The sequence below is a fragment of the Micrasema longulum genome, unplaced genomic scaffold (assembly GCF_059751315.1).
Source record: "Micrasema longulum isolate JH-2025_06_02 unplaced genomic scaffold, ASM5975131v1 h1tg002175l, whole genome shotgun sequence".
Classification (NCBI taxonomy): domain Eukaryota; kingdom Metazoa; phylum Arthropoda; class Insecta; order Trichoptera; family Brachycentridae; genus Micrasema; species Micrasema longulum.
In genome coordinates, this window is record NW_028279340.1 from 20,933 (window position 1) to 46,308 (window position 25,376).

Here is a 25,376-nt window from a genome sequence, read left to right on the forward strand (position 1 = left end):
TTACTTATAAAGGGTTTTTCAATTGGCGCGGGTAGATTTTGACGGTCCGTGGTGGCCATTTTGTTTTTATGACATCCACAGACTACAGATAGCTTATGCCAAATCACCATGTCAAGTTACACAATTGAACAGCACGTTTAAATGATCAAATTTTATTATCAAAATGAGTGTTCGTTAGTACAAACGTTGCGCGCATTGCGTCCATTTTACGGTAGACGTGGTGGCTTTTTACAGTCAACTCTTCAACGTTTGGTAGCCAAATTTGAGACGGTCGGTTTGGTATTCAATCAGCCAACACCCGTACCTTCAAGGAACCCAAGATCGGCCGAGAACATCACTGCTGTCCGTGAAAGTGTACAGCGGGCCCGAGGCAGTCGATTCCTCGCCTCGATTCTTTCGCAGACTTGGCGAATATTGCGTCGGGACTTAGGCCTACACCCGTACAAGATCTGATTGACCCAGGAGCTCAATGTTCATGACCATAGACAACGCCGTTTGTTCGCTGACTGGGCTTCGAATCGTTTGGAAGACGACCCCAATTTTTGCCAAAAAATAATTTTTAGTGACGAGGCGTATTTTTGGATGAATGGCTGTGTTAACAACCAAAATAGCCATACATGGGACAACACCAACCAACACGAGGTTCACCAGGTGATAATGCATCCTCAAAAAGTTACCGTTTGGTGTGGATTTTGGACCGGCGGCATCATTGGTCCGTACTTTCTCGAAAATGACATTGGTGAGGCGGTCACTGTCAACAGCGAGCACTCATAACGATGATAACCAATTTCTTATGGCCAAATTGAACCATATGGACCTAGACATGTGGTTCCAGCAGGACGGCGCTACGTACCACACAGCGGACGCCAATTGACATTCTGCATGAACGATTTGAGGGTAAGGTTATCTCTCGCAGGATCTGATCTAAATGGGCCACCAAGGTCATGCGATTTGACCCCGCTAGACTTTTTCTTGTAGGGTTTCTTGAAGTCACAGGTCTATGCAAATAAACCACAATCGACCGATGCCTTAAAGGTGAACGAACATAACACAGGCCATCGCTCAAATTCAGCCAGATCTACGCGGAAGAGTCAATGATAATTGGACCACTAGGATCCGTGCCACCGTAAGAAGCCAAGGCGGGCATTTAAACGATGTTATATTTCACACTTAATAGCACATGTGGGCCTTTCACATAAAAAAAGAATTTTGTTAATAACCTCACACACAACTTGTTTTATTTCATTTCAGCATATATCCGTCCTTATTGAAAAACCCTTTATTAACAAAACAAAATAAAACTATTTTACTACAAACCATAGAATTAAGAATAGTCCAGAAGGAGCGTAGAATCATATTTGAATACATCGGACTGTGTCCAATAATTCCCCCACTATGCCCAACTTTTGTGAGGTCGTAGCGTAATGTTGATGATGGGAAAAAAAATCATAACACAAATGTAAGATAAAAAAAAAGCAATCTGTTAATTTCTCTAAAATTTTATTGTGCATGCGGAAATATTGATTGACACAACAGAGTAGATAAGTAAAGGGTTATTTAATAAGAATAATTGAATTAATGAACTTCAAACTTAAAATATAAAACAAATTTTATTTTCCATAAAATGGATATTTTTATATCATGTTAAATAATATTTGATGTTTTGAAGATAATGTCGGTCAAATGTCCACCACAGAGCTGTTGAATCCGAGATCCAACTTTCATTAATTTTCTCATTAGATGAGCAAAGTAGGGTAAAAAAAATTACTAACCCAACAACAAAGAAATTTCCATTATGTTTCTTCGACAATCTGACAGAAGGAAAAATAATTAAATTTTTAAGTAATGCATTTGTTACACTCACATTCATTTACTAATTACACATGAAATGTGATTGCATCCTGTTTCTTTAAGACATATACAAAGAAACTAATGGGTCAAAACGTAAACCTACTTATTTATAGAGTAGTTGAGTCGCCTTCTGTTTGATGTGCGTATGCAGTTTCTGGACTATTCTTAATTCTATGCTACAAACAATAAATGTAAAAAGGCTACATATAGGCAAACACAAAACAAAAAAATCGTAATTATTATTGATTATTTATGCAGTGAAACTTGTGCAAAAATATTCAATGGATTAATTAAATAAAAATATCATAAAGATAAGTACATATTGGAGGGTCAATTGCTGTGCTTGTATGAGTCATGAAATATAAATAAAATGAATAATTTGGTGCGAAAAATAATAAAGGAATGTTAGAAAAACTTAATAGTAATCAGGCACCGGAGCGCAAGCAATTTTCACAAAGTCTTCATAACGAACTTGCCCATTATTGGAAACATTTGCTTCTCTGAAGATGTTATCCACCTGAAAACTTTAAGTTGTTGAGAAATTGTAATATGTATAATTTGTAAGCAAATTAAATCTAATTTTACAGAGTTTCTTTATTTGTGGTCAATTTGTAGAAGAAATTACCTCTCTGGAGGAGAGTCCCTCTCCCCAGTTTTGCAAGAGATTACGTAATTGTGATGCGGGAATAGTCCCTCGACCTGATCGATCTCCCGCTCGGAATGCATCCACCACCTAACAGAAAAATACACAAATTGTTAAATTAAAACAAACCTTTAGCTAAAAGTCAACCATAGAAAGAAAAAGCACAAAAAGAGGCAATGGTTGACATGTACACAAGAGTTTTCAACATTAATTTAATATTTTTATGACTCTGGATGTAGTAAATACCCTGCCCCTTTAAGGTGATTTTAAACGAAAATATGAAACTAATTATTCATAGATGGCGCTTTTATAATGAGATGTTATTTTTTGTTTTGTACACCATTTTGTAAAAAGGACCGAAATTATATTGTTATGGTATTTGCTACAATCAACTTAGTGTAATGTTTCCGCAAACCAAGTTTTGTAAAATTTCCATTAAAAATAAACGTAAAAATGGCATTTTTCAATAAAAAAATATAAAAGCGCATCTATGAATAATTAGTTCCATATTTTTGTTTAGAATCACCTTAACTAAGCTGATGTTAAATATTACTACAATTGTTATTTCAATTAGGCGAAAAGTTTATTCAAAAGCCAATATTGATTTATTTATGCTAAAAATAAAACGTAAAAACACTTTTGGAGTAGTATCATTTAAGAAAAAATATATATCAAAGAAATAAATCGTTATGACCATAATAAGTAGACAATAAGAATACTTTAGAACATTATTGATTGACCTTGATTAGGCTTTTAGCAGCAGAAATGATTACTTAATGGGTATATAATTTTTTACATGCAAATACAATATAACTATGGTAAGTGCATTAAACTGACTTCTTTCGGTAGATTCTCAGCTCGTGAATGCACATGCATGACCTCTAAGAAATCTGCAAAAGTCATTCGTCCTTGTTTACCCTTAAGGTACCCGGTGAGTTCTGCAATAGTAGGGGATAGACCAAGAGACCTCATTACTACTGTCAACTCATCTAGAGATCTGATTTGACCAGATCTTGCAAATAAATAGAAGCATTCCCTGAATTCTGAAAAAACAAAAAAGTTTTTTATTAAATACTTATATTAAAACCTCTTTAATAAGTATTTTGAAAACTGACAATACAGGAAGTCGTCGACTTACGACCACAGTCGATCCTGATAAACAGGTTTTAAGTAGGTCCGATCCGTCGTCAGTCAGTTGTAAGTCGGCTTATGATATTATTTTTTGAGACTCTGCTCTCTACGTTCTTGTTATAATCACTTGAAGGTAATACAGCGAAAATGGGATCATTGACAAATAAATCATTTTACGGGAGAACAAAAAGAAGAATAACCTTAACTAATGTCAGTAAATATTAGTATATAACTACTTACCGACTTTTTCAGTCTACCGGTTTCGAGACGTACCGTTAATTGTAAAGATAAAAGTGATATATTTAACAACTCGGGAGTTTATCAACTCCAATGCAACTTGTGTCTGTCAAGACACATCGGGAGAATGTCACGTAGCTTCAATATTCACATTAAAGAACACATGAGATGTTTAAATAATAATAATTTTTCAGAGTTTGCTAATCATCTTATAACTTCAAATCACGTTTCAAACTCAAAACTTTAAATCAGCTGCTAAGTATATGAAGAATGGGAAAGCGCAAGGTTATGATAACATTGCCACAGAGTTTATAAAGGCGGGTGGAGAAATAATTTTTGTATGGCTACATAAGCTCTTTAACCTATGTTTAGAGGAGGAATACACTCCCCCTGATTGGAGGAGAGCTGTTGTTATGCCTCTATACAAGGAAAAAGGCTCTAGGGTGGACTGCGGAAACTATAGAGCTATCAGCCTTTTGAGCGCTGTTGGAAAGATTTATGGCAGAATACTGATTGAGAGAGTAAGAAAAGTGACTAAAGATAGAGTTTGGGATATACAAAGTGGATTTATGAATGGAAGAGGATGTATGGATCAAATATTTGCTCTGCGCATTTGTCGATCTGCAAAAGGCATTTGATAGAGTTGACAGAGAGAAATTGTGGAAGGTTTTATCGGAGTATGGAGTGAATGGTAACCTGACAAGGGCTATTGTGTCACTGTATAAGGACAGGACAGCACAGCATGTGTGAAGGTGAATGGGTCATTCACATCGTGATTTAATATTCCGAAAGGAGTCAAACAGGGATGTGTAATGTCACCATGGTTGTTCCACATATACATCGATAACTGTATGAAAGAACTAAAAGATATATGAATGGGAGCAAAAATGAGTGGTATAACTGTTTACTGTCTTCTGTATGCAGATAATGCTGTGTTTCTTGCTAGCAGCAAAGAAGACCTCCAATTCTTGGTAACAAAAGTCTACAATGTATGCAAGAAAAGCGATTTGCTTATGAATGTTGATAAATCGAAAGTGATGGTTTTTGAAAGTGATGAAAATATAACTAAATGTGAGATCAGTGTGAACGTAGATATTCTGAATCAGGTAGAAGAATTTGTGTACCTGGGAAGTATGTTAACTAGGGATGGAAAGACTGAGAAAGATATTGAAAGAAAGGTGAGTGCTGGGAACAGGGTGAACCGTGCACTGAAATCTACTTTGGCAAACAAATATTTATCGCAGGAGGCTAAACTAGCAGTTCACAATGGAGTTCTAGTGCCAACTCTAATGTATGAGAGGTGCATAAATGTCGAGATCCGTGAAGTGTGTAAGGCTGAGACATGCATTATTGACAGAATCAAGAAAGGGGTGCTGCGTTGGTTTGGAAATATAGAGCGAATGGACAGCGAAAGAGCGGCTAAAAGGATCTACGATGCAAATGTTGATGGATGCAGAAAACGAGAAAGACATGGCACGATCAAGTCCATCAAATACTTGAATATGGACATGTCAAAGTAGGAATAATCTGCGTGCGTGCATGAGATGTATGAATGTAGAGGAAACAAGGTCTGTATGCCAAGATAGAGTGTTATAGCGTTCTATCCTCTCTGCCTACCTACTGAAACGGCGTGATGGTTTGTTTGTTTGATAAGGATAAAAGAGTAAAAATTTTGCATTCAAATAATAAGGACTTAAATGAAATAATATGGAGATTTTTCACATTAAAAAATTATATTCCTTTAATAAATAATCAAATAAGTTTTCAGTACAGCGCTCTTTTTAAATTAAAAATTAACGAATCGGGTAACCCTACCTCTACCCCCCCCTCCATCACAACTCCCTACCAATTCTTTAATACAAATTAAATATTTTTTTAAATTAAGCTCAGTGCATGACTAGACACAGTGGCGCTCGAATCTCTATAAATCAGCATGTGATTTATGTGTTTTTGGAAATACTATATATATACTACGGTGATGGTGAAGGTGGAGGTGTATTTTAGTATTAGAATGTTGGTGTAGTGAGTGTCCTGACGAAGAGACGAATACGTCACGAAACCGGTTATTTTAGTATTAGAATGTTGGTGTAGTGAGTGTCCTGACGAAGAGACGAATACGTCACGAAACCGGTTGACTAAAAAAGTCGGTAAGTGGTTATATACTAATATTTACTAACATTAGTTAAAATATTTGACCACAAAGTTAATGATTTAAACATAAATAAGAATAACCTTATTTGCGGGACACTGCCTTGCCATATATTTAATAAATGTACAAAAAACTACTATAATTTTTTTTAAACTCATTTGAACAGACTAAACCGAGGTCGCAGCACGGTCGCATTATTGACTGTTTTATAGCCAGCTGTGACCCGAAGTTTTTTCCTGTGCATAGTTTATGAGACAAAAGGCCACATTTGATAGCTTATCAATATTCCATTGCATTTGATACATTTTAAAAATATGGTTTTAATATCTCAAAAATAAAATGATCTCGTTTTTCCGTGCACCTTCTTGTGTAAAACCACTAAAGTTTATCAGGTTTCGCTATGTTTTAGTTTTCAATTTCCTTAATGCAAGTTGAGGAATTGATATTTTCCTTTTTGTAGACATCTCAAAAAATGTTCAGCCCGCTTACGTCACTAATGCAAATGGTCAACTGAGTGCCGATGAGGTCATTAAGACTAAATATACATCTCACGGTTTGACTCACCATCAATATCTTGTTCTTTAAAATAACGAGCCTAAAAATGGAAAAACAAAATCATTAATAATCATTGCAGTTTTTATTACTTACAAATCTTACAAAATACTTACAAAATTTTTGTCATACGATTAGTAAAAAACATTATTTATATCACTGCAAAAACAAATTAGTATTAAAACCGATTTTCATATTGTTTTACTGGATTAAATTTATTTATTTATTATTTTATTGGGTAAACAAACAGTTTGTACGGAAATATAGACAATTTAATTGTATATTAGTGTAGGACACTCATGTATATGACAATAGTAATGACCCAATTCTTGTATAACAAAGAATTGCAATATTAAAACTTATGTACTTACATACTTGAGAAGTTCTATTGAGTCTCGAGCAAAATAAAAATAAAAAATAATTGCAAAACACCTAGAAGGTATTTCAATTTAAAAGAACTAGAGGTATAACAAAAATAACACGAAATTGAAGTGCCCTAATTTTCGCTGTCAATGTAGAGTAGATTTTTTTCAAATTGGAATAACTTCATTGTAATATATTGTTATTAAACAACGTAAAAAACTTATTTCTGGTGAAACATAACATATCGAAAAATCCTTACCATGTTCAAACTTAATAAAACTTTTGCTTTTGAACGATCGGAATCTTACAATAATTATGGTTCTTTAATATTTGAATTTATAATGTTGAAGTGATGAGATAATAACTCGAATTAGTCGGAATATTATCCATAATATCCATATATTATTGGCCTTTTTATTTTTATCAATCTTATCGCTATCTACAACCTCTCGTTGACGTCACCAATAACCAATAACCACAGACACAGATTACATTATTCTAATCAGACTGGATCAAGCGAAAATAGGTACCTAGATTCAGAAAAATAAATCGGTAGATTCGGGAGGAGAGCAGGAGGGGGGGGGAGGGGGGGGGGGGGGGCAAAAATAAATTTGAGAGTTGTTCAAAATAAAAGCGCTTTTTCGCCTAAGGCCGTTGTTTTAAATGGTCGAAAACGCTTGATAAATGAACAATTGAAAACCGAAAAGACTGCAATATGTGAATCACCAAAATATATTGATTCCGGCTCGCAAAACAGGCCCAGAATACAGGTAAATATATTTTAATTTCTATTTCAACAATACTGTATTTTGTGTAACCATACAAATTCTTCGAGGGTTTAAGGCATAAATATTTTGATATAAGTGTATGTAGCGAAATTAATTGATTAAATCACACTAAGTTACCTATGTATTAATTTTTTACGTATAAATATACATCTAGATACATCAATATATAAAGATATATAAGTTATCCATAATTATTATTATCATTTGAATGTGTTTCATAATATATATTTAATGTTGCCATTACTACCGACTTTTTTTGTAGATCTACCGATTTTAGAAGCAATTTACCGATCTACCGAATTCTATTGAAATTCTACCGATTTTTATACATTTCCTTGTTTTTTTTCCATTGAACAAAATTTCAATACAAATAAAACGAATACTCATTATAATAATTTATTGTTTGTTTGCTCACTTAGGTTGCCATATGTTGATTGTTCAAAAACTGCTTATCTATCGTACATAAGTATATAATGAATGATATATTAATGAAATGAATTGAATTGGTTAGTATTTTTCAAATATAAAATATTGTATTATAATAAATCATGACCATTGAATTTCATGACATTATTGAAAAATTTATATATCACTTTGTCTATTTTATGAGGAAAAATTTAAGCGATCACCTTTCATATAAAAAAAATATAGAAATGTTTTTTCTTCAGTTAATTATCTATTTTCTATTTAAATTTAGTTGAATCATTGTTTTAGGCAATTCGTTCAGTACTTCAGCAGTTTTTATATTTAAAGAACTTAAATTATTAATTATTAATTATTTCTTTGTTTAGCAATTTAGTTTGGCAACAAAATTTGACTGATGGTTATAAAAATAACCAGGACATAGAGAGATAGAGAATACCCATCAATGTCAGGGCCTCTATGCTGCAAGACGCTTCTACCTGCAAAAAACTGTTTGTACCGACCAGGCTTACAAAACACAATACTTGAATTTCTACAGAACGGGTATTATCATACATTATTGAATATATTTTAATGAAAAACATTCAACCGATGTATCTTTGTGCACAAAAAAAAATGCATTCATTGGTGACTTAGTGTGATTTCATTAATATGTATGCCTTTAACCCTTGAAAAGTTTGTATGGTTACACAAAATACAGTATTGTTGAAATAGTAATATCAACATAACCTCAAAGTAATAAAAGAAAATCTGGAGTCGATATATTTTGTTAATTTACATAGTGAAGTCCTTTTGGTTTACAATTGTTCATTTATCAAGCTTTTTCGACTATTTAAAGCCTTAGGGGATGTTAAAGCCTTAGGCGAAACGACGCTTTAATTTAGAACAACTGTCAAATTTATTTTCCTTCCTCCCCCCTCCACGCCCCCCGAATCTACCGATTTATTTTTCTGAATCTACCTCTTTTCGCTTGATCCAGTCTGGCAACCCTGCTGTCAACTGTCAACGAGTCAATGTCAAATGTCAAGCATTGCTCGTGTTAGTGCCGGAAGTCGTAAAGTGGAAAATAAAGACAATAGGATTGGTGTTGTTTTCGCATTTCGAATAAATTATACTTGTAAAATTTTGTTGTCAATATTTTTTTCTTAAATCCCTGTGGGTTTGAACACCCAACATGGATAAAGTTATCGATAATCTTAACCCCCAAGTTTATGAAAAAGAAACTGAGAGACCTATAACGAATTCGGATCAAGACGAGAATGTCACCGACGAATTCGACAAGAGAGAAATATTTGATTTAATTCGAAATATAAACGACCCTGAACATCCCCTTACATTAGAAGAATTACATGTAGTTGAGGAGAGGAATATATCTATCGACAGTACTGTCAACAATGTTCACGTTAACTTTACTCCGACGATTCCGCACTGCAGTATGGCGACGCTCATAGGATTGTCTATAAGGGTTCTTTTGCTTCGTGCGCTGCCCTCCCGGTTCAAAGTGTCTGTTGAAGTGACTCCAGGGAGCCACGCATCAGAAGCAGCCGTTAACAAACAACTTGCCGACAAGGAACGGGTAGCAGCTGCGCTTGAAAACAACAATCTTATTGAAATAATCAATCAATGCACTAGCTCTTGTTGATTGCTGGTAAAGGACTTTGCAAATGTAAGTAAATATAAGGCTCGGTAACTGGACCTCAAACCAAATTATATTTATAAAGATAATAAAGTTTTCATTCTTAAAATGGTCCAATGTCTTTCATACCTGTTTGTACAGATTTTAACTGCATATAATATGTCTGTATTATCTATAAATATGAAAATTAATCATAAATGTACACACAATGTATAATTTAATATGTTGTAAGGATCCATTTTATGAGTTAACCTAAATTGTATTATTCTTATTCATTGTTATCATATCATTAGTTAATCATTTCAAATAAATCATTTTTGTACCAATATCTTCATTTTTTATTTACGTTATTGTAGTTTTATATATTTATTATTTCAACACCTTACGCCTTTAATAGAATATCAATATCATTATAAAAACAAACAAATAAAAAACATCCGTGTCTGTAAACATGAAATGAAAAAATTCAATGGTTTGCATAGAAAAAAAAATCATGAACACTTAAACTTTAGCATAAGAGACAAAATATCAGAAGACATAAAACAAAATGTTTTGGATTGACGGCAATGTATCACTGTGTATTCCTTTACATTAAGGTAATCAGCAGCAGAGATGGCAGTACTGCACAACCATATCTTTTCAATTATCAATTTCTTTCATGTTAGAAAGAGAAAGTTTACTAAAAGTTAAAAGAAGGTTTCACAAGATGTTCCTATGACCGCCTCGTGGCCAAATGGTCAGCGCGCTTCCCTACCGTGCGAGAGGTCTCGGGTTAAATTCCCAACGTAGTTGACATGAAATATTTATTTAAAGAGGTATTTTTACACTACAATATTTCATAGTCCACGAACTGGCGCGTGAAGCGTAAGACTTATCATCTTACCTTCACGTAACAAAAATTATTAAGATATGCTGTGGTTGGTAAAGCAATACTGTGGCCTATGCACCATTAGGTGCAAAAAGGAAATGATGATGATTTCTGTTTTACTAATTCAAAATGTCAAGAGTAGTTATCAAAGTAAAAAATTGTTATATTTATGACTAAAATTTTTTTGTACATGCATAAGATGCATTATTTAAATAAATTAAAATACATAAATCCTTTGAAACTTATTTTTATTAATAAGCTAATGAATTTCATTACTTTTATTCATTTTTGTGGTCATCTTACCTTCATGTAACAATATAAAATAAATATGGAAATGTGCTGTTATTGATTTACCAAATAAGTGCCCTGATTTTTATTGGAAGAACTGTTTTTTCTGGTACTAATCTCTTCTTTACTCAATTTGTTATTTAATCCAATTGTTTTAATTCAATAAAAAAAGTTTCTTTACAGAAAAATTACAGATATGTAAAATGAAACAATTTTTTTTACTATAGTAGAAAATTAAGAAATGTTTAACCAAAAAAACTATATGCAATCACATTATTTCTGAGTTGGTAATATGTGATAGTTTAGTTGCATAATACGAGCGAACAGCATCTTCAGCACGCAAAGTTAAAGGAGATGGTTGATGTGTCAATTCACTGTACTCAATCAAGGTCCGTTCTAATGCAAATGTTTTTCCCCCTTTATCCTGGATTGCAAGAGCTTCCTAAAAACAAATTTAAAGGGATTATCATTGCTTCTATTCCAAAATATTTACAGAAAACATACATAATGATTATTAAACTATTATGATAGTATTATAAATTTAGTAAAATATTATTATGTTATTATTTACCTCAATTTTTCCAAGACATTTTTCAATAGAATCCTGTTTCTCAAAAATATATTCCATTGAAGCAGTTGTGTTGCACATCTTGCAAGTTATTTCTTCTGTGATTTGGCCAACTTCCAAACTGCCAGTACATTTCAAATTAGAGCACCTATTTATGTTTTAAAAAAATATTAATTAACCATTAAATTGGGTTGTGGTCCCGTGGCTAGTGTTGCAGACTCACGGAACAGAGGTCCAAGTTTGAACCCCAATCTATCCCAACTTGTCTACCATTTCCTAATAGTGACTTATTTACAACTCGTTAAAAATGGCCCCAAAATCGAAATATTTGGGTAAATAATAAGAACGCAAATATTTCCTTTTTAAAAAAAAAAAAAATTTAATGTATCTCCTTAGATAATTTCATAATTTGATATTTTATTTATTCATATAAAGATACATATTACAAAAAAATAAAAACGTATCCCTAACTCAATGAGACCAAGAACCCTGTGTTAAGTTGGGGTACAACATAATGGGAGGTGGAAGCATGCATATTATTAAAGAATACTAAAAATAAGAATCATTATAAAATATAAATTTTAATACACATCTGGACAACACACTTAATAGTAGGTAAATCTATGCAATGTCACATATTGATATTAGATTGTGATAGACTTTTTTAGGATTCGTGTTTATTAAAAAAAAACATTGGTTGTGAAACGCTTTAATCCTCAATGTAAAAGTAACTCATGTAATTTTGTGAGGACCACAATATTTTTTACCATAATTTCAAAAAATAAGATTATTAGAATTTACTTGATATAGGGTGTTTGTGGAGGTGGTACCGGCCACTGTTGACTGCAAGGAAGGCATTGACAGTTGAACCAGTAGCGAGATCTTAGTTCTTTTTTTCTTATTTCCCTGTTCATTTCACTACCAGCCTTAGCTCGGCCCCATTGAGGACCATAACTGTCACCTACAGCCTGCCCTGCAGATATGGGCCGTAGAGCTTTAATAACCAGTTTTTTCCCCAAGAAATATCTGAAATACAAGTTAAATTAATAATAAGTATTATAAAATAGGGGGAAATATTTCAGCATTTTTCCAAGAGTGCAAAAAAGAACACACTTCTGCATAACAAAAATAATATTTTAAAATTAAAATCAATGTGTTTATAATACTTAGTTTACTTGAAAATTTATGTAACTTTAAAAACAGGATAAAAATGAGTAATATGTAATATTATTGATTGAATCGGCATTATTCATAGAAATATTACCTTATAATGGTAGGACTACAATCATGATTAAAGAGAGAAGCTGTAGAATAAATAGCACAACCTAGCTCCTTGTCTCCACGTAGACCACAAACTTGATGAGCATTAAATTGTAATACTTGCAAATTAAACAGCAAAACACTCCACACAGCTATTTCTTCAGAACCAACTGCGAAATATAAATTTCACACTCAATTAATCTCTAGATCTATGAATCTTATATTTTGGCTTATGAATTTTAATTCCTTAAACTTACAAGTATTATAGGATTGATCATCCTGATTCTTAGATGTTTTCCCTTCAGTGAAAAATAATGTTTTTTGCAGACACCTAGTTAAAAATAGGGCCATCAATGTCCTGTTAGCATAGTCTTCTGGTTTGCGGTACCTTTCATGAGTTACTAATTTGTATATAGCGCCATGGTGAGATTTGTTACCTTGTATATTATGATCTTCCGTTTTAGGACTTTTTTTTACATAATGATTGAATATTTTTATGACTTCATGCAAACCAATCTGTGTTACCATTCTTAGTGCAACGTGGCAGAGAATTGACATTCCGGAACCTAAAATAACAATTGTAAGAATCAGGTCATCACAAAAAGATTATTATTTGAACTCCAACTGTAAGTTATAAAAGTTTTTTTTTTACCAATGAATAGGTCAATAAATTTGCATTCGTATTGATGGTACGTAGTGATTGCTGTTTTATAACATTTTTCCCCACAGAATGCAACAGTTGCACAGTCGGGACATCCAAAAGGTGCTTCTAATCTGTAGAGGTTTTACATCATGAAATTAAGAAAGGGGTAATCAAGTATCGAAATATTTAATCATTCTAGTGATGCACTTTACAACGATGTAAAGTTATTAAATAATTGTAATAATTAACACAAAATTTGGCAAAAAATGATCAAAGCCAACATGAACATGATCACAATACCAGAGAAAATGTAAAAATAAGACTCCGATTTAGAAAAAAGGCAGTCACAAAATTAAGGAAAAACATTTATAAAGAAAAAAAAACAAAATTCAAACAGAAGGTTAAGAAATATTTGATAAATAACTTATAAATTAAATATATGTACATTGTTATTATTAGAGCACACATAAGAATATGTTTATGTTTGCCCTATTTCAATAATATTCAAAATAAAAAAATGAAATAAATAAATAGGAACATATTTATTTCACTAAATAATTATAAAAATGCCTGTTGTTTAACATTTATATTCAAACACAAAAAAAGAAACCATCATGCTGTTTCCCTTTAGAGGTGGGTAGAGAGGATCGAATGCCATATCACTCTGTCTTCGCATACATACCTCGCTTCCTCTATATTCATACATCTTCTCATGCACGCATGATGATTATTCTGAATTTTTACATGCCCATTTTCAAGTATTTGTTGAATTTGGTCGTGCCATGTCTTTCTCGGTCTTCCTCATTTTCTGCATCCATCAATATTTGCATTGTAGATCCTCTTAGCCACTATTTCGCTGTTAATTAGCTCTATACATCCAAACCAAAATAGCACTCCTTTCTTGATACATTCATTCTTAATTAAAATTTAATTCTCATCCCTCAAACGAAGTAATAGTTTCATATAGTAGACTAGTAGAGGGTGTTGTTAGTTATCACTATTGGTATTAACTAATTTTATGGAAAAATGAGCTAATGAAGCAATTGGTTCGATTTATGTTATTTATTGTCAATTTTTTGTGGAATTTCATTGCATCTTCAGACTGGTCCAGTTTGAAGATGCCCATTAGAGGGTGAAAGCGCTAATTGATCAAATAAATAAGTGGAAGTGTACCAAGTATTTTTCATTTGTAACTTATATTCAAATATAAGTTATTATATAATTGAGTAATTGGGGATAGAACACTTAATTGATCATTAGAATGACCCATATTTGAGTTCTGAAGTAGGTAGATGGTTATTTTTTTCTGTGATTCCCTTGATTTGTTAAAACAATAATTCATATAAATCACCTTGTAAAACAATTGTGACAGTGGGTTCCAAAATACTGAGGATTAAGGCACGCTGCATATGGATTTTCAACCACTAAATTATCTCCAATGTTGATGTTATCTGCAGCGGAAATAAACCTTCCCTGTAAAACAAAAAAAAAATACAAACTTCAATCTTATTTGGGATCCATATCCATGTCATTTGGATCCATCATAAGTTCTGTTAAAATATTCATACTTCAGACAAAATATTTATTTTCTTGTATATTTTATTTATTTTATTTTATTTTATTTTTTTAAGAAATCAACAGTTCTACATACATATTTTTAGTAAACAAACAGATATAGTGTATAAACTCAGAACTATTAACAGATTTCCACATAGTATACAAAGTTAGTAAAGAAAATATATTACATATCAAATAAATACATACAATTTATACATATAAAAATGTTATTTTCATGTACTCAATAATTAAAGATTTTTAAAATATTTATTTTAAGAACATTAAGTTACTGTAAATTGGGCGGGATAAGGACAAAAATTATTGAAGAAAGGATAAGGAGGGGAGGGGAGATGTACATATTTATTATTATAATGTCTACTAAGTTACACAATACATTTTTAGTGTAAATTTTAAATCTGACAGAGTGATGTTTGTGTAATCTATATTTTTAAATTTTGTATTGTACATTGAAAAAGTCCTACGAAAAAAAGCATTTTTAACATACGATGTTTTACTTATTGGTACATGAAACAGGTGGTACCGTCTACAAATCCTAGCTGGCACATGTATTGTTATTATACCAAGCAGCTCTGTACAGTCAACCATTCCTGTCATAATTTTGTAAAGCAGTAGTTGGTCCGCACACACTCTGCGGTATTGTAGAGAAATGATTCCATGGAAGGTGGAGGCAGTGAGAGTAGATACATAAGAAATACCGGTTTTGTATTTAAGGTACTTTATAAATTTGTTTTGAATATTTTCTATTCTACTTATATATATGGCATACTGGGGATTCCATATCTGAGAGGCGTATTCCAAATGGCTTCTGACAAATGTATAATATAATGAAATAAGGGCCTTTGGATTATCAAAGTGTTTACTCATTCGAATTATGAAACCTAACATGCTCAATGCTTTGGAGGTAATTTTATTGATATGCGATTCAAAAAGTAGTTTTGAGTCTAAAACAATCCCAAGATCTTTAATGTCGTGCTTTCTCATTAGTACATTATTGTTTAGTTTGTAATCAAAATTAAGAATTTTTCTTTTCCTTGTGAATGTAATACAGACACATTTATTTATATTCAAAAACAGTTTATTTTCAATACAATAGTCAGTTAGACGATTAAGATCGTCTTGAATCATGAGGCAATCTTCTCGAGATTTAACTTTAGCGTATATTTTCATATCATCGGCATAAAGAAGAAATTTTGAATAACGAAAGCAAAAATCAATGTCATTTATATATATATAAGAAATAATAGGGGACCGAGTAGACTTCCCTGGGGAACACCAGAGGAGATTTCTGCCCAATCAGATTTATACCCGCCAATTACTACCGATTGACATCGATTACTAATATATGATATCAGCCAGCGCAGAAGATCACCATGTATGTATATCACCTTTCTTAAAAACTTATCTCCTGTGTATTTTTTTTCAATTGATGCTTACTTTATTCAGTAGTGGTAGATTTTTATCTTGTAATCTATATTTTTAATATTTACCTGTCTTTCATTTTCAGATATCTTAAGTAGTTTTGAGGCACTAACTATATCTGCATGTTCCCCTCCTGACAGCGGAATTTCTGAAAAACATTTTGGTTGGTACATAATTTTATCTGGTTTAATAAACATTTTTCGACAAGCAGACAACAACATTTCTTCACTAAAATAGTCCTATGGGTATTTTAATTATGTACCCGTGTACCCCTTTTGTATGTAATGTATTTATTTAGATAGCTTTACAAATAAAATTTGAACACCTAGTTATACCTAGCATGGGTATGTAATACCTGGGTAAGATGCTGATCTCGTAATTTCTGATTTATCAAATAATATTTCTGATTTATCAAATAATATTATTCTAACTCTGATATGATTAGAATTCAATGAACGAAAACATAAATACCTTTTTCCAATCCAATACATGGACTATTACTGCTGTTACTATTTACTATCTTGAGTTCCCTTAATATTTCTCTTAAAAACTGTTTTAAGGAATCCGTTAGTGGGCCTAAAATAAAAAAAATATATATACTAGGTAGGAAATTGCATTATTCTAAATATGATTTATAATATTATTATTATAATCATGTGTGTACCATGTTGAAGCGAAGCATTAATATCTGCCTTTACCAAATTTGTTTTTTCTTCCTTCAAAAGGCAGTGCGCTCTGAGAAGTAATATTTGTGAAAACAAATTAGTTTCTTGAGTTTTAGAAGTCAATGTTTTTGATGAATATATAGCAATAGGAGCTCGAAGTTGAGCTTGGCTGCATTTCTCTCGGCATTGCTGCCATTGTTGAGCCTTCCATAGTTGTTGTGCTTCAATAAATAATTTATTTGCTGTTTTATCACATTTTTTTCGATACACTTCTGTAACTGTAAATGTCTTCAATACATTGGAAAATATCTGTAAAATTAGTTTTATTAAATTTGCATTTTTTTTAAATGTATTAAATTTGCATTTAAAAAAATGTACTAAGAAGAATTTTATTTTATTTAAAAACATGTAGAAATAGCTTCTGCTAATCATAATCTTTCAAAATGCAACATTATTATTTGACATTTCAAATTCGCAAAGTTTATAAATCAAATTTGATGGAATAAATCTGCTAAGCTTAGCACAAAAATTAAAGTTGAACCTGTATTATAATATTATTATGTTACCCTCAGTAAAGTTATGTAGGTATCTAGTTCTGAACCTTTCAGTGGTTTGAATGTCAAATCTGACTAGGCGTAAATAAGTTTTCAAAATATTTTTTAATATCCAGTCATATTACTATGTGTATTTATAAATGTCCTGACTTTCAGAAAACAAATTTTTAAAATATTTAGCGACACTATTTATTCGTAGGGGTGGTATCTAAGACCAACTTTTCTATGTTGTTTTAGTCATGTTCGCTTACTAGGGTAAATTAGGGTTTACAACGCCTTTTCACCAAAAGTTTAAGAAAAAAATCTAAATTATAATATGGATATGTCTATTGGAGATATGTTGTTCATAATTTATTATTTATAAACCAATTTTACGATAAATAAACACATTAAATTATTTAAATAAAAATTAAGATTTTTAAAGTAAAAAAAAATTGTACATAAAGTTTGCGTGGACCTGCAGTTTTTTCTCTGTAAGGTACACCTTTTATTTTAATTTTATGTTATTCTTAAAAGTGTTATATTTAAAAAAAACATTAAAAACAGCTGCCATGCACCACTGTGGTTAATATGGCTTATTTTCCTTTCAGACTACTTAATTTCTAGAAGGATTTTGTTCAACGATTAGCGCACTGTCCTGATACATTTCAAAATAATAATGTTATCATTCAAAACATTTTATTAAATATTAGTAAATAATTGTTTGTTACCACTTACTGACTTTTCTGCCTACCGGTTTTGTCAGAAAACTAATTACACTACCATGCAAATCTCACTATACGCCTTCACCATAGTACCTAGTTGCACTACTGCTACCTGCTACCATCACGCCATTTCAGGCAGAGTGGATGGACCTTCACAAACGTCTATTCTGACACGTATTCCTAGCTTCTTCCACATTAATACGTCTTGTCACACATGCTCTTCGGTTCTGTCTGCTTTTGACATGACCAGACTTAATATTTTAGTTTATCTGTTCATGCCACGTCTTCTAGTTCCACAAAAATAAAAAAACCATCCGTGTTGATACGACACATGCTTCTAGTAGTTAACATTTACGTGCACTGATTATATATTTTTTATGCCTGATATTGTGGGAAAAATAGTTGAAAAAATGGTAGTGTAATTAGTGCCCTGACAAAGAGACAGGTACATCTCGAAACCGATACACATAGGAAAGTTGGTCTGTAGTTATATTAAATTATTTACCAACATTAAAAAATAATATATTAGCTCAAGTTTTAGAGATGATACAAGAAACAAATTGAAAAAAGAAGTTTACCTTTTATCGACAAATAAATTGTACTATTTTGTGTCAATTAATTATATTTAAAATGGACTCAAAGCAACAGAACCCTTAATCGATTTATAAAAATAAAATAAAAAAAGCCTAAATAAATCCATTTTGCTAGCCTATTTCTTGGAACTAGAAACACCAACTTCCCTAACCAATAACATAAAGCAGTTTTTATTTTTTAAACAAAAAACAATGAGGGTGCAAAATTTAATCCTATGCAGTTAAAATGTATTTATATTTGTTACTTCGTTTTTTGATAATTTTTATTTTTCAAAATAAACTTTGCTAATAAAACTAATTGTTTTATTTCATTCAAGTTTATTGAAAACCCCATAATTACTGTTATTTTATTGCACATTTAAAAAAAGGAAAAATATCATAATCTAGTTTGAATCGATCATTCGATTCAAAATCCTGAGAATTACTTTCAGGAATATTTGTTTATTAAAATAAATACAATGTTAAGCTCATTTTTTTTCCAAATATAATAACGTTTTCCCTAGAATCTTTTAATTCTTTGTTTACTTAAGTGCTATTTACACTAATTACCTATATCTGCATCACATACCTAATGAACATAATGGATAGTTTAAAAAGTCTACGAATTGTTAGTAATAATATAATATGAAATTCCCTTGATGCATTCTAATAAGGTGTATTGTATTTCAAAATCTCACAACTCATATTACTACAACTCAAATTTTATCATTAACTCATTCGGTTTATATCCAAAAAAATATGAGGTACAAATGATTAATTTTATTTGTGCTTTTTCTTATTGGTGTTTTTTTTCTTCTATGATCGTTATTAGTTAAGTCGGCTTTTAATTCATTCTGTTGGCCTCGTAGTGTAGTGATCGGTGCGTTTACCTACTAAATTGGCCTCTGGAGGGGAGACTACACTTACAGAGAAATGGAGTCAACGTTAAAAATCACAAGTCTACAAAAACGTAGAAATAACATTGACTCCATATTCATGTTTAATTTTCTGAATGGCTTAATTGATGTACCATCGTTACTGGAACAAGTGACATTCAATGTTCCGATCCACCGGTTGCGAAATAATAATGTGCTGTTCCTCAATCAACACAGCACAAACTATGGCTTGCATGCACCAATGTCCCGATTGTGTCATATTGTAAACTCGGGACAAGATCTGGACTTTTTTGGTGTAAGTCTTTATAGATTTAAAAATTTACTAAGATAGACCGGATCTTGTCTTGAGGTAGTAATTTTTATTTTTTTTGTCCAAGCTTTAATTTTATTTAGTTGTATTTATTATTAGAAATTGTATTTACCATTGTTCGAATGGACTACATAAGTCCGTCAAATAAATAAATAAATATACAAGAGGTCTCAGGTTCGATACCCAACATGGTTGACATGAAATATTTATTTTAAAAGAATTTAGAAGAGACCCGACTTAACACGGAATTTTCTATCAAGTCGGGACAAAAAAAAATAATTGTTCAATGATAAAATTGTGTATTGAGTGCATTAAATAAATAAAATTTTAAAATTTAAAAAGTGGTTCTACGCTAGATCATTTCATAGTTGCTGGACCGGTACCTGAACTAATCATCTTACCCTTAAGTAACAAAAAAAAATTAGATACACTGCGATTGGTGTATCGATTCAGTGCCCTATTCACCATTATGTGTGAAAGGGGAATGATGGTGATAATTATCAATTTATACAACCCATAAGAAATTCTATAAGTTTTAATATATTTATAAACTTTAATAAAAAAAAAACCGTCTCTTGATGTCGTAAAAAATGACGAAAATAACAACCGGGAATTCAAAATGAGTTGGCCTACATATCAGCTTCTTCTCAGGAAAAAAAAACTGAGAATTCTAACGGAAGGTTACGTTCACGAAAGCGATTTCTAGGCAGATTCGATGTTCCAACCACTGTGCGCCGCGGCGCGGAAGTGACGTCACAAATTTCACCGGGGATTTTAAAACGAAACTTTTTGTCTTCACAAAAGTGAAAACGCATTACCTACCCAATTGATGATTATTTTAACAGTCATTATAATTTTAAAAACTATCTGCGTATTCAATTACTAAGTATCTTATTCATAAAAGTATCAATAAATTAGGTATCCTGTCAAAAAACATTTAAAAAAATGATAAATAATCACGATAGTTGTGTTTGAGAATGGGGTAGAGAGGACATAAACATATTGTTATTATCATCAAACTCCTATCCAAACCCGAAGGTGCATAGGGCACTGCAGAGGCTTTTTTCCCATGATCATATGGGGGGGGGGGGGGACAAGTGCTCCATGCCTAGAGCACTTTTGACAGTTAATCCGCCTCTGGGGCACTGTACTGGTACATCAAATGCAGCGTACCTCTATCATCAATCGGTTACATAAATGTAAGGTGATCAGGTGCCAGTCCAGGGACAATGAAATATTGCATTTTAAACCATCTTATAAACAAATATTTCTTGTCGAACTTGCCAGGAATCGATCCTGGGACCTCAAGCATGATAGGCGAACGCGCCAACCACTACACTTTGAGATAGACCTATCTCAACTAGATTTCCTTTTTCGGATTGTACCTGAGAGTAGCCATTCATAGCCAAATGTGCATTACATATTCACGAATACATAGGTTATTATTTGAGATACAAAATATTTTATTTATATAACAATGTATGTAGGTAAAGGTAACGCACCACTCACACAGATGTAAAACTTGTATACAGCGTGTTACTTTTCTGTATAAATTATATTTTATTCAATTATTATTATTTCCTAACATTTTTATAAACATATTTTATGTCCAATTTGTGGTATAGTGGTTAGCGTATTTGGTTGCCGTGCATGAGGTTGACGTGAAATGTTTATTCAGGGTGATTTTTCACTGCAATGTTTCGTGTTAATGCGGAAATAATTTAAATGCAATAATTTATTGCATTTTTAATAACTTTTTTTTATGTAAAAAATATAATAAAATTAGCAATGATTACTAAGACCCGGACGGTTCGTAGCAAAGCGTCTAGTGCCGCATGCCGCGTCGTAGTAAATGCATTACAAAAAAATAAAATTATTACTGTTTTTCATAATTCTACTGTATTAATACAATATAGACTAATTGCAGCTATAATTATCTGGAACTTATTTTGATGACAGAAAATATTTATTTGACATGAAAGTTTTCTTAGAATTTGGTCAGCACCTCTGCAAAGCAATTTCTGCTGTGTGAAAATTACCAGGGTTAATATGCAGGCACTATCCGAAGAAAATTTCTAAAATATTTTATTATTTAAAATAATTATATATTCACAGAAGTGCATCAATAAAATAGTGGTATATATGTACTTAATTAATCGTCCCTACTTGAATTAATCGTTTTACATTTATTCTCTTGTTGTCGGGTCTAAAGACAAGTTTTGTAAAATTTAAATATAGGTAGGTACATACTTATGAATATTTTCGGTTGAAAATTTTTAGTGCATTCGATTACTTACTTATTGATTTTAGTATTTACTCAGTGGCCCAATATTTTTTTGTTTCGTGTTAATGTGGGAAAATGCAAACGCGCAAAGCGGCAAACCGGTAAACAAAAGTAAACTTTAAAATATTATTTTTACTATACAGGATGTTCTTTAAACCCTGTCACATCCGAAACCACGATGATCAGTATGAGCAAGAAGACATATTGGCACCTTAAAATAAATTTTTAGAGCGAATAAAATTTACAAAAATAAAATATTTAAAAAAACAAACGGTTGCTTACTTCTGCAGGGGAGAAACGAGGAAGGGGAGTCTAATATACTGTCAACCACCCGGCGGCGCCCCCCCCCCTCGTTTCTCCCCTGCAGAAGTACGCAACCATTTGTTTTTGAAAATATTTTCTTTTAAAAACATTTGTTCGTTCTAAATATTTTTTTTAATATGCTAATATGTCTTCTTGCCCATACTGATCATCGTGGTTTCGGATGTGACAGGGTTTAAAAAACACCCTGTATATTGAGTCTTAAAAATGATGAACGAAAGCACTTAAACTTTTTGACAAATGCGTGACGATTGCGAGACGGGTGATTTAAAAATAAATATAATATACCTTTATATAAATCACAATGCCAATAACATTTACTTTGAATTATTATTTGGTCTTTTTGATCCATGTTTTTTATTTATGATATAATATTTTTTTATCTATCCACCAAAATATTTAATTTCGGTGTAGGTATACATAAAAAAATTAGCACCGAGATTAAACTAGATTTACCCGAATTCACTGGAATTGCTACCGCAGCATAAACGTTCGCTTTTATTTTTAAAATATTTTTATTATTATGTCATTGTATCTAAAAAAAACATGGAAAAAAAACAATAAATTTATATCTGCGTTATCCAGTCATAAATCATACTTGTAAATGCGGCTTATTTCATACAACGCCAACGGTAAAAATCCACACGGCACAATAATACAGTCGCGAACTTACGGATCAGAGGTCCAAGGTTCGCACCCCGCTCTACTACAACTTGGTTCCCATTTTCTAATAATGAGTTATTCACAACTTGAAAATAGCTCCCCAAATTGGAATATTTGGGTAAATCATTAGAACGCAAATACAATATATATATACTTATATACATAGGGGGTGGGTTGATATTTATAGCATTCTAATTTATTTATTTATTACATTTATTTATTTAACAACAGGCAAATGCAATAAGGTCACTAATCTCAACTTGATTTCTTTTTGCGGGATTTTCATCTAAGAGTAGCCTCAGAATACATTAAAAATAAATACAAAATAATTTAAGTAATAAAAATGTCAATCCACCGTATTTTTACCGTGCCGTGTGGATTTGGACGATTCGTGATAATTGAGCCTACACACTATTGTATCCTTCGGAAGCATGTAGAGACACACCAATACTTGGCCATTTGAATGTATTGAATGGCCTCAACTAGAATTGAGTTAACATACTGGGTAAAACTTATTGTGGTATTCAAAGTGAAATAATAATGTGTATCTTTCAACGGGCATCAACCTATATTATTTAATTTGTGGTTTCATATTGCATGTGAATACTTACATCGTCTTGATTAATTAAAGATTTAATAAAATCTTCTCCATACAATGGCTTCTTCCACATATCCTCAGCCCATTGCCTTATCCTCGTATTTATTGTAATATTTTCAACCAACGAACTGAAGAAGCCTCTCGCCTCTTCTTGAATTGTTTTAATATTACAAAGTGATGTAAATTTAGGATCACTGTCTTCTTCCATTTTTTAAACGCCCTTTTAATCTGAAACATTCGAAACCCATGTCAAAACAAAATATACGTTTTTGTCGTGTAAAATGTAGTAACCTTAATCCCAAATGTCAGGAATAAACTAACGAACTGATAAAACTAAAGTAGTAATAAAAAATATTTCCACGTACCTACGAATCATCAAACATGTAATCTGGAAATAAAACAAAATACGTACCGAGAGTCGGAAAGAGCAATATTTACTAATAAAATATCTTTAAATATTACCTAAGCAGGTGTATACTCTTAAATCGGTAGGAAATAAAATATCTGTAGGAAATAAAATATCTGTTACATTTTATTTAACAAGAATGTCCATTTTGAGAATGCATTAATGCAATAAATCAATCTCAATTATATATAATAATAATTATTTCATTTATCTTTAGGCGAAACGCGCAACCGGCAACGTGCTTTTCCCCGTGGTACTAAATCTAAAAATACGCAACGAGCACGACGCATCACGTACCGACGTACCCAACAACCCAACCTACTGAGTACTTCTTGTGGATAAAAATAGGAGAGATGATTTTAGGTTAAAATGAAAAATAAATATTTAACTGAAAACTATTGTGAACGCTGCCATGAAGTTTTGTTTTTATATTCCAATGTCGTCCATATTTTGTATTATCATTTACAAACACAGTAGAACTACAACTATCTGAATCAACTGGGACCGGACCCCATTCAAATAATAAACAATTCGGATAATTGTTTTTTTTCCGAAAAAGGAGTCTATTTTAATTAATTACTGTATGTACACCCCCTTCAAAATAAATAGCCGAACCCGTAAAAATAGAACTTAGATAAAAAAAAATCCGTTCCATTCTAACACATTTTCCAATGTTATGCTTATTCGTATACCTATAATATGTATACCTACTTTACATCAATGAAACACTAATTTTGACATTTAAAAAAAAAGGTTTTAAGAGTTTTTTCTATTCGAGACAAAAAACATTTTTTTTTTTTTTTTTTAAATCCTTTAATTGTTATGCTCCAAACTCTTTAAACTGAAATATTGAATTTTAACAACAATTATTCCCTTTTCTAAAAATATTAATAGTTACCTTTCGTTGTCCCCGTGGTAGGACTTTGAATGTACTGAACCAATTTCGAAAAGAAAATTAGCTTGTAAATCTTATCATAAACATACGACATTGGAAAACTTTTTAAAA

At 31.7% G+C, this 25,376-nt stretch overlaps 3 protein-coding genes across 10 annotated transcripts; 1 reads left to right on the forward strand and 2 right to left on the reverse strand.

The window, feature by feature from the left end:
* Positions 1–1,207: 1,207 nt before the first annotated feature.
* On the reverse strand, positions 1,208–7,484 carry LOC148272832 (calmodulin-like protein 4). 4 transcript variants are annotated; one of them, XM_088239509.1, is made up of 5 exons: positions 7,186–7,484; positions 6,576–6,606; positions 3,332–3,537; positions 2,477–2,584; positions 1,208–2,368 (listed from the first exon to the last, which is right to left on the reverse strand). In XM_088239509.1, exons 1-5 carry the CDS (start codon positions 7,186–7,188, stop codon positions 2,267–2,269), a joined length of 450 nt encoding a protein of 149 aa, XP_088095635.1. In that variant the 5' UTR covers positions 7,189–7,484; the 3' UTR covers positions 1,208–2,266. The 4 variants fall into 4 exon arrangements, with proteins under 4 accessions (XP_088095635.1, XP_088095636.1, XP_088095637.1 ...); XM_088239510.1 differs by having other exon boundaries at positions 1,208–2,375; XM_088239511.1 differs by lacking the exons at positions 6,576–6,606; positions 7,186–7,484 and adding an exon at positions 3,633–3,830.
* An 892-nt stretch (positions 7,485–8,376) lies between these two features.
* Positions 8,377–10,099, forward strand: galla-2 (MIP18 family protein galla-2). Its single transcript, XM_088239508.1, has one exon. It carries the CDS (start codon positions 9,312–9,314, stop codon positions 9,777–9,779), a length of 468 nt encoding a protein of 155 aa, XP_088095634.1. The 5' UTR covers positions 8,377–9,311; the 3' UTR covers positions 9,780–10,099.
* Positions 10,100–10,926: 827 nt separating this feature from the next.
* On the reverse strand, positions 10,927–24,710 carry LOC148272834 (protein-lysine N-methyltransferase SMYD4-like). Of its 5 annotated transcripts, none has more exons than XM_088239500.1 (12): positions 24,330–24,710; positions 23,978–24,192; positions 17,062–17,371; positions 16,869–16,973; positions 16,466–16,545; positions 14,752–14,873; positions 13,410–13,531; positions 13,015–13,323; positions 12,762–12,927; positions 12,299–12,523; positions 11,501–11,645; positions 10,927–11,371 (listed from the first exon to the last, which is right to left on the reverse strand). In XM_088239500.1, the coding sequence occupies exons 2-12, from the start codon at positions 24,170–24,172 to the stop codon at positions 11,198–11,200; spliced, it is 1,953 nt and encodes a 650-aa protein (XP_088095626.1). In that variant the 5' UTR covers positions 24,173–24,192; positions 24,330–24,710; the 3' UTR covers positions 10,927–11,197. The 5 variants fall into 5 exon arrangements, with proteins under 5 accessions (XP_088095626.1, XP_088095627.1, XP_088095628.1 ...); XM_088239501.1 differs by having other exon boundaries at positions 24,377–24,680; XM_088239502.1 differs by having other exon boundaries at positions 24,427–24,471.
* Between the last annotated feature and the right edge of the window lie 666 nt (positions 24,711–25,376).

Bases quoted from the DNA above. Each gene is read 5' to 3' on its own strand.
- galla-2 (XM_088239508.1), top strand. From the start codon at position 9,312: ATGGATAAAGTTATCGATAATCTTAACCCCCAAGTTTATGAAAAAGAA.
- LOC148272832 (XM_088239509.1), bottom strand. The intron at 3,538-6,575 runs GTGAGTCAAACC...TTGTTTTTTCAG, and splicing joins TAAAGAACAAGATATTGATG to AATTCAGGGAATGCTTCTAT. The intron at 2,369-2,476 runs GTAATTTCTTCT...TAAAGTTTTCAG, and splicing joins AGGGACTCTCCTCCAGAGAG to GTGGATAACATCTTCAGAGA.
- LOC148272834 (XM_088239500.1), bottom strand. From the start codon at position 24,172: ATGGAAGAAGACAGTGATCCTAAATTTACATCACTTTGTAATATTAAA. The intron at 14,874-16,465 runs GTAAATATTAAA...TTTGTTTTACAG, and splicing joins TATCTGAAAATGAAAGACAG to GGAAGGTTTATTTCCGCTGC. The intron at 12,524-12,761 runs GTAATATTTCTA...CTTGTATTTCAG, and splicing joins TGTAGTCCTACCATTATAAG to ATATTTCTTGGGGAAAAAAC.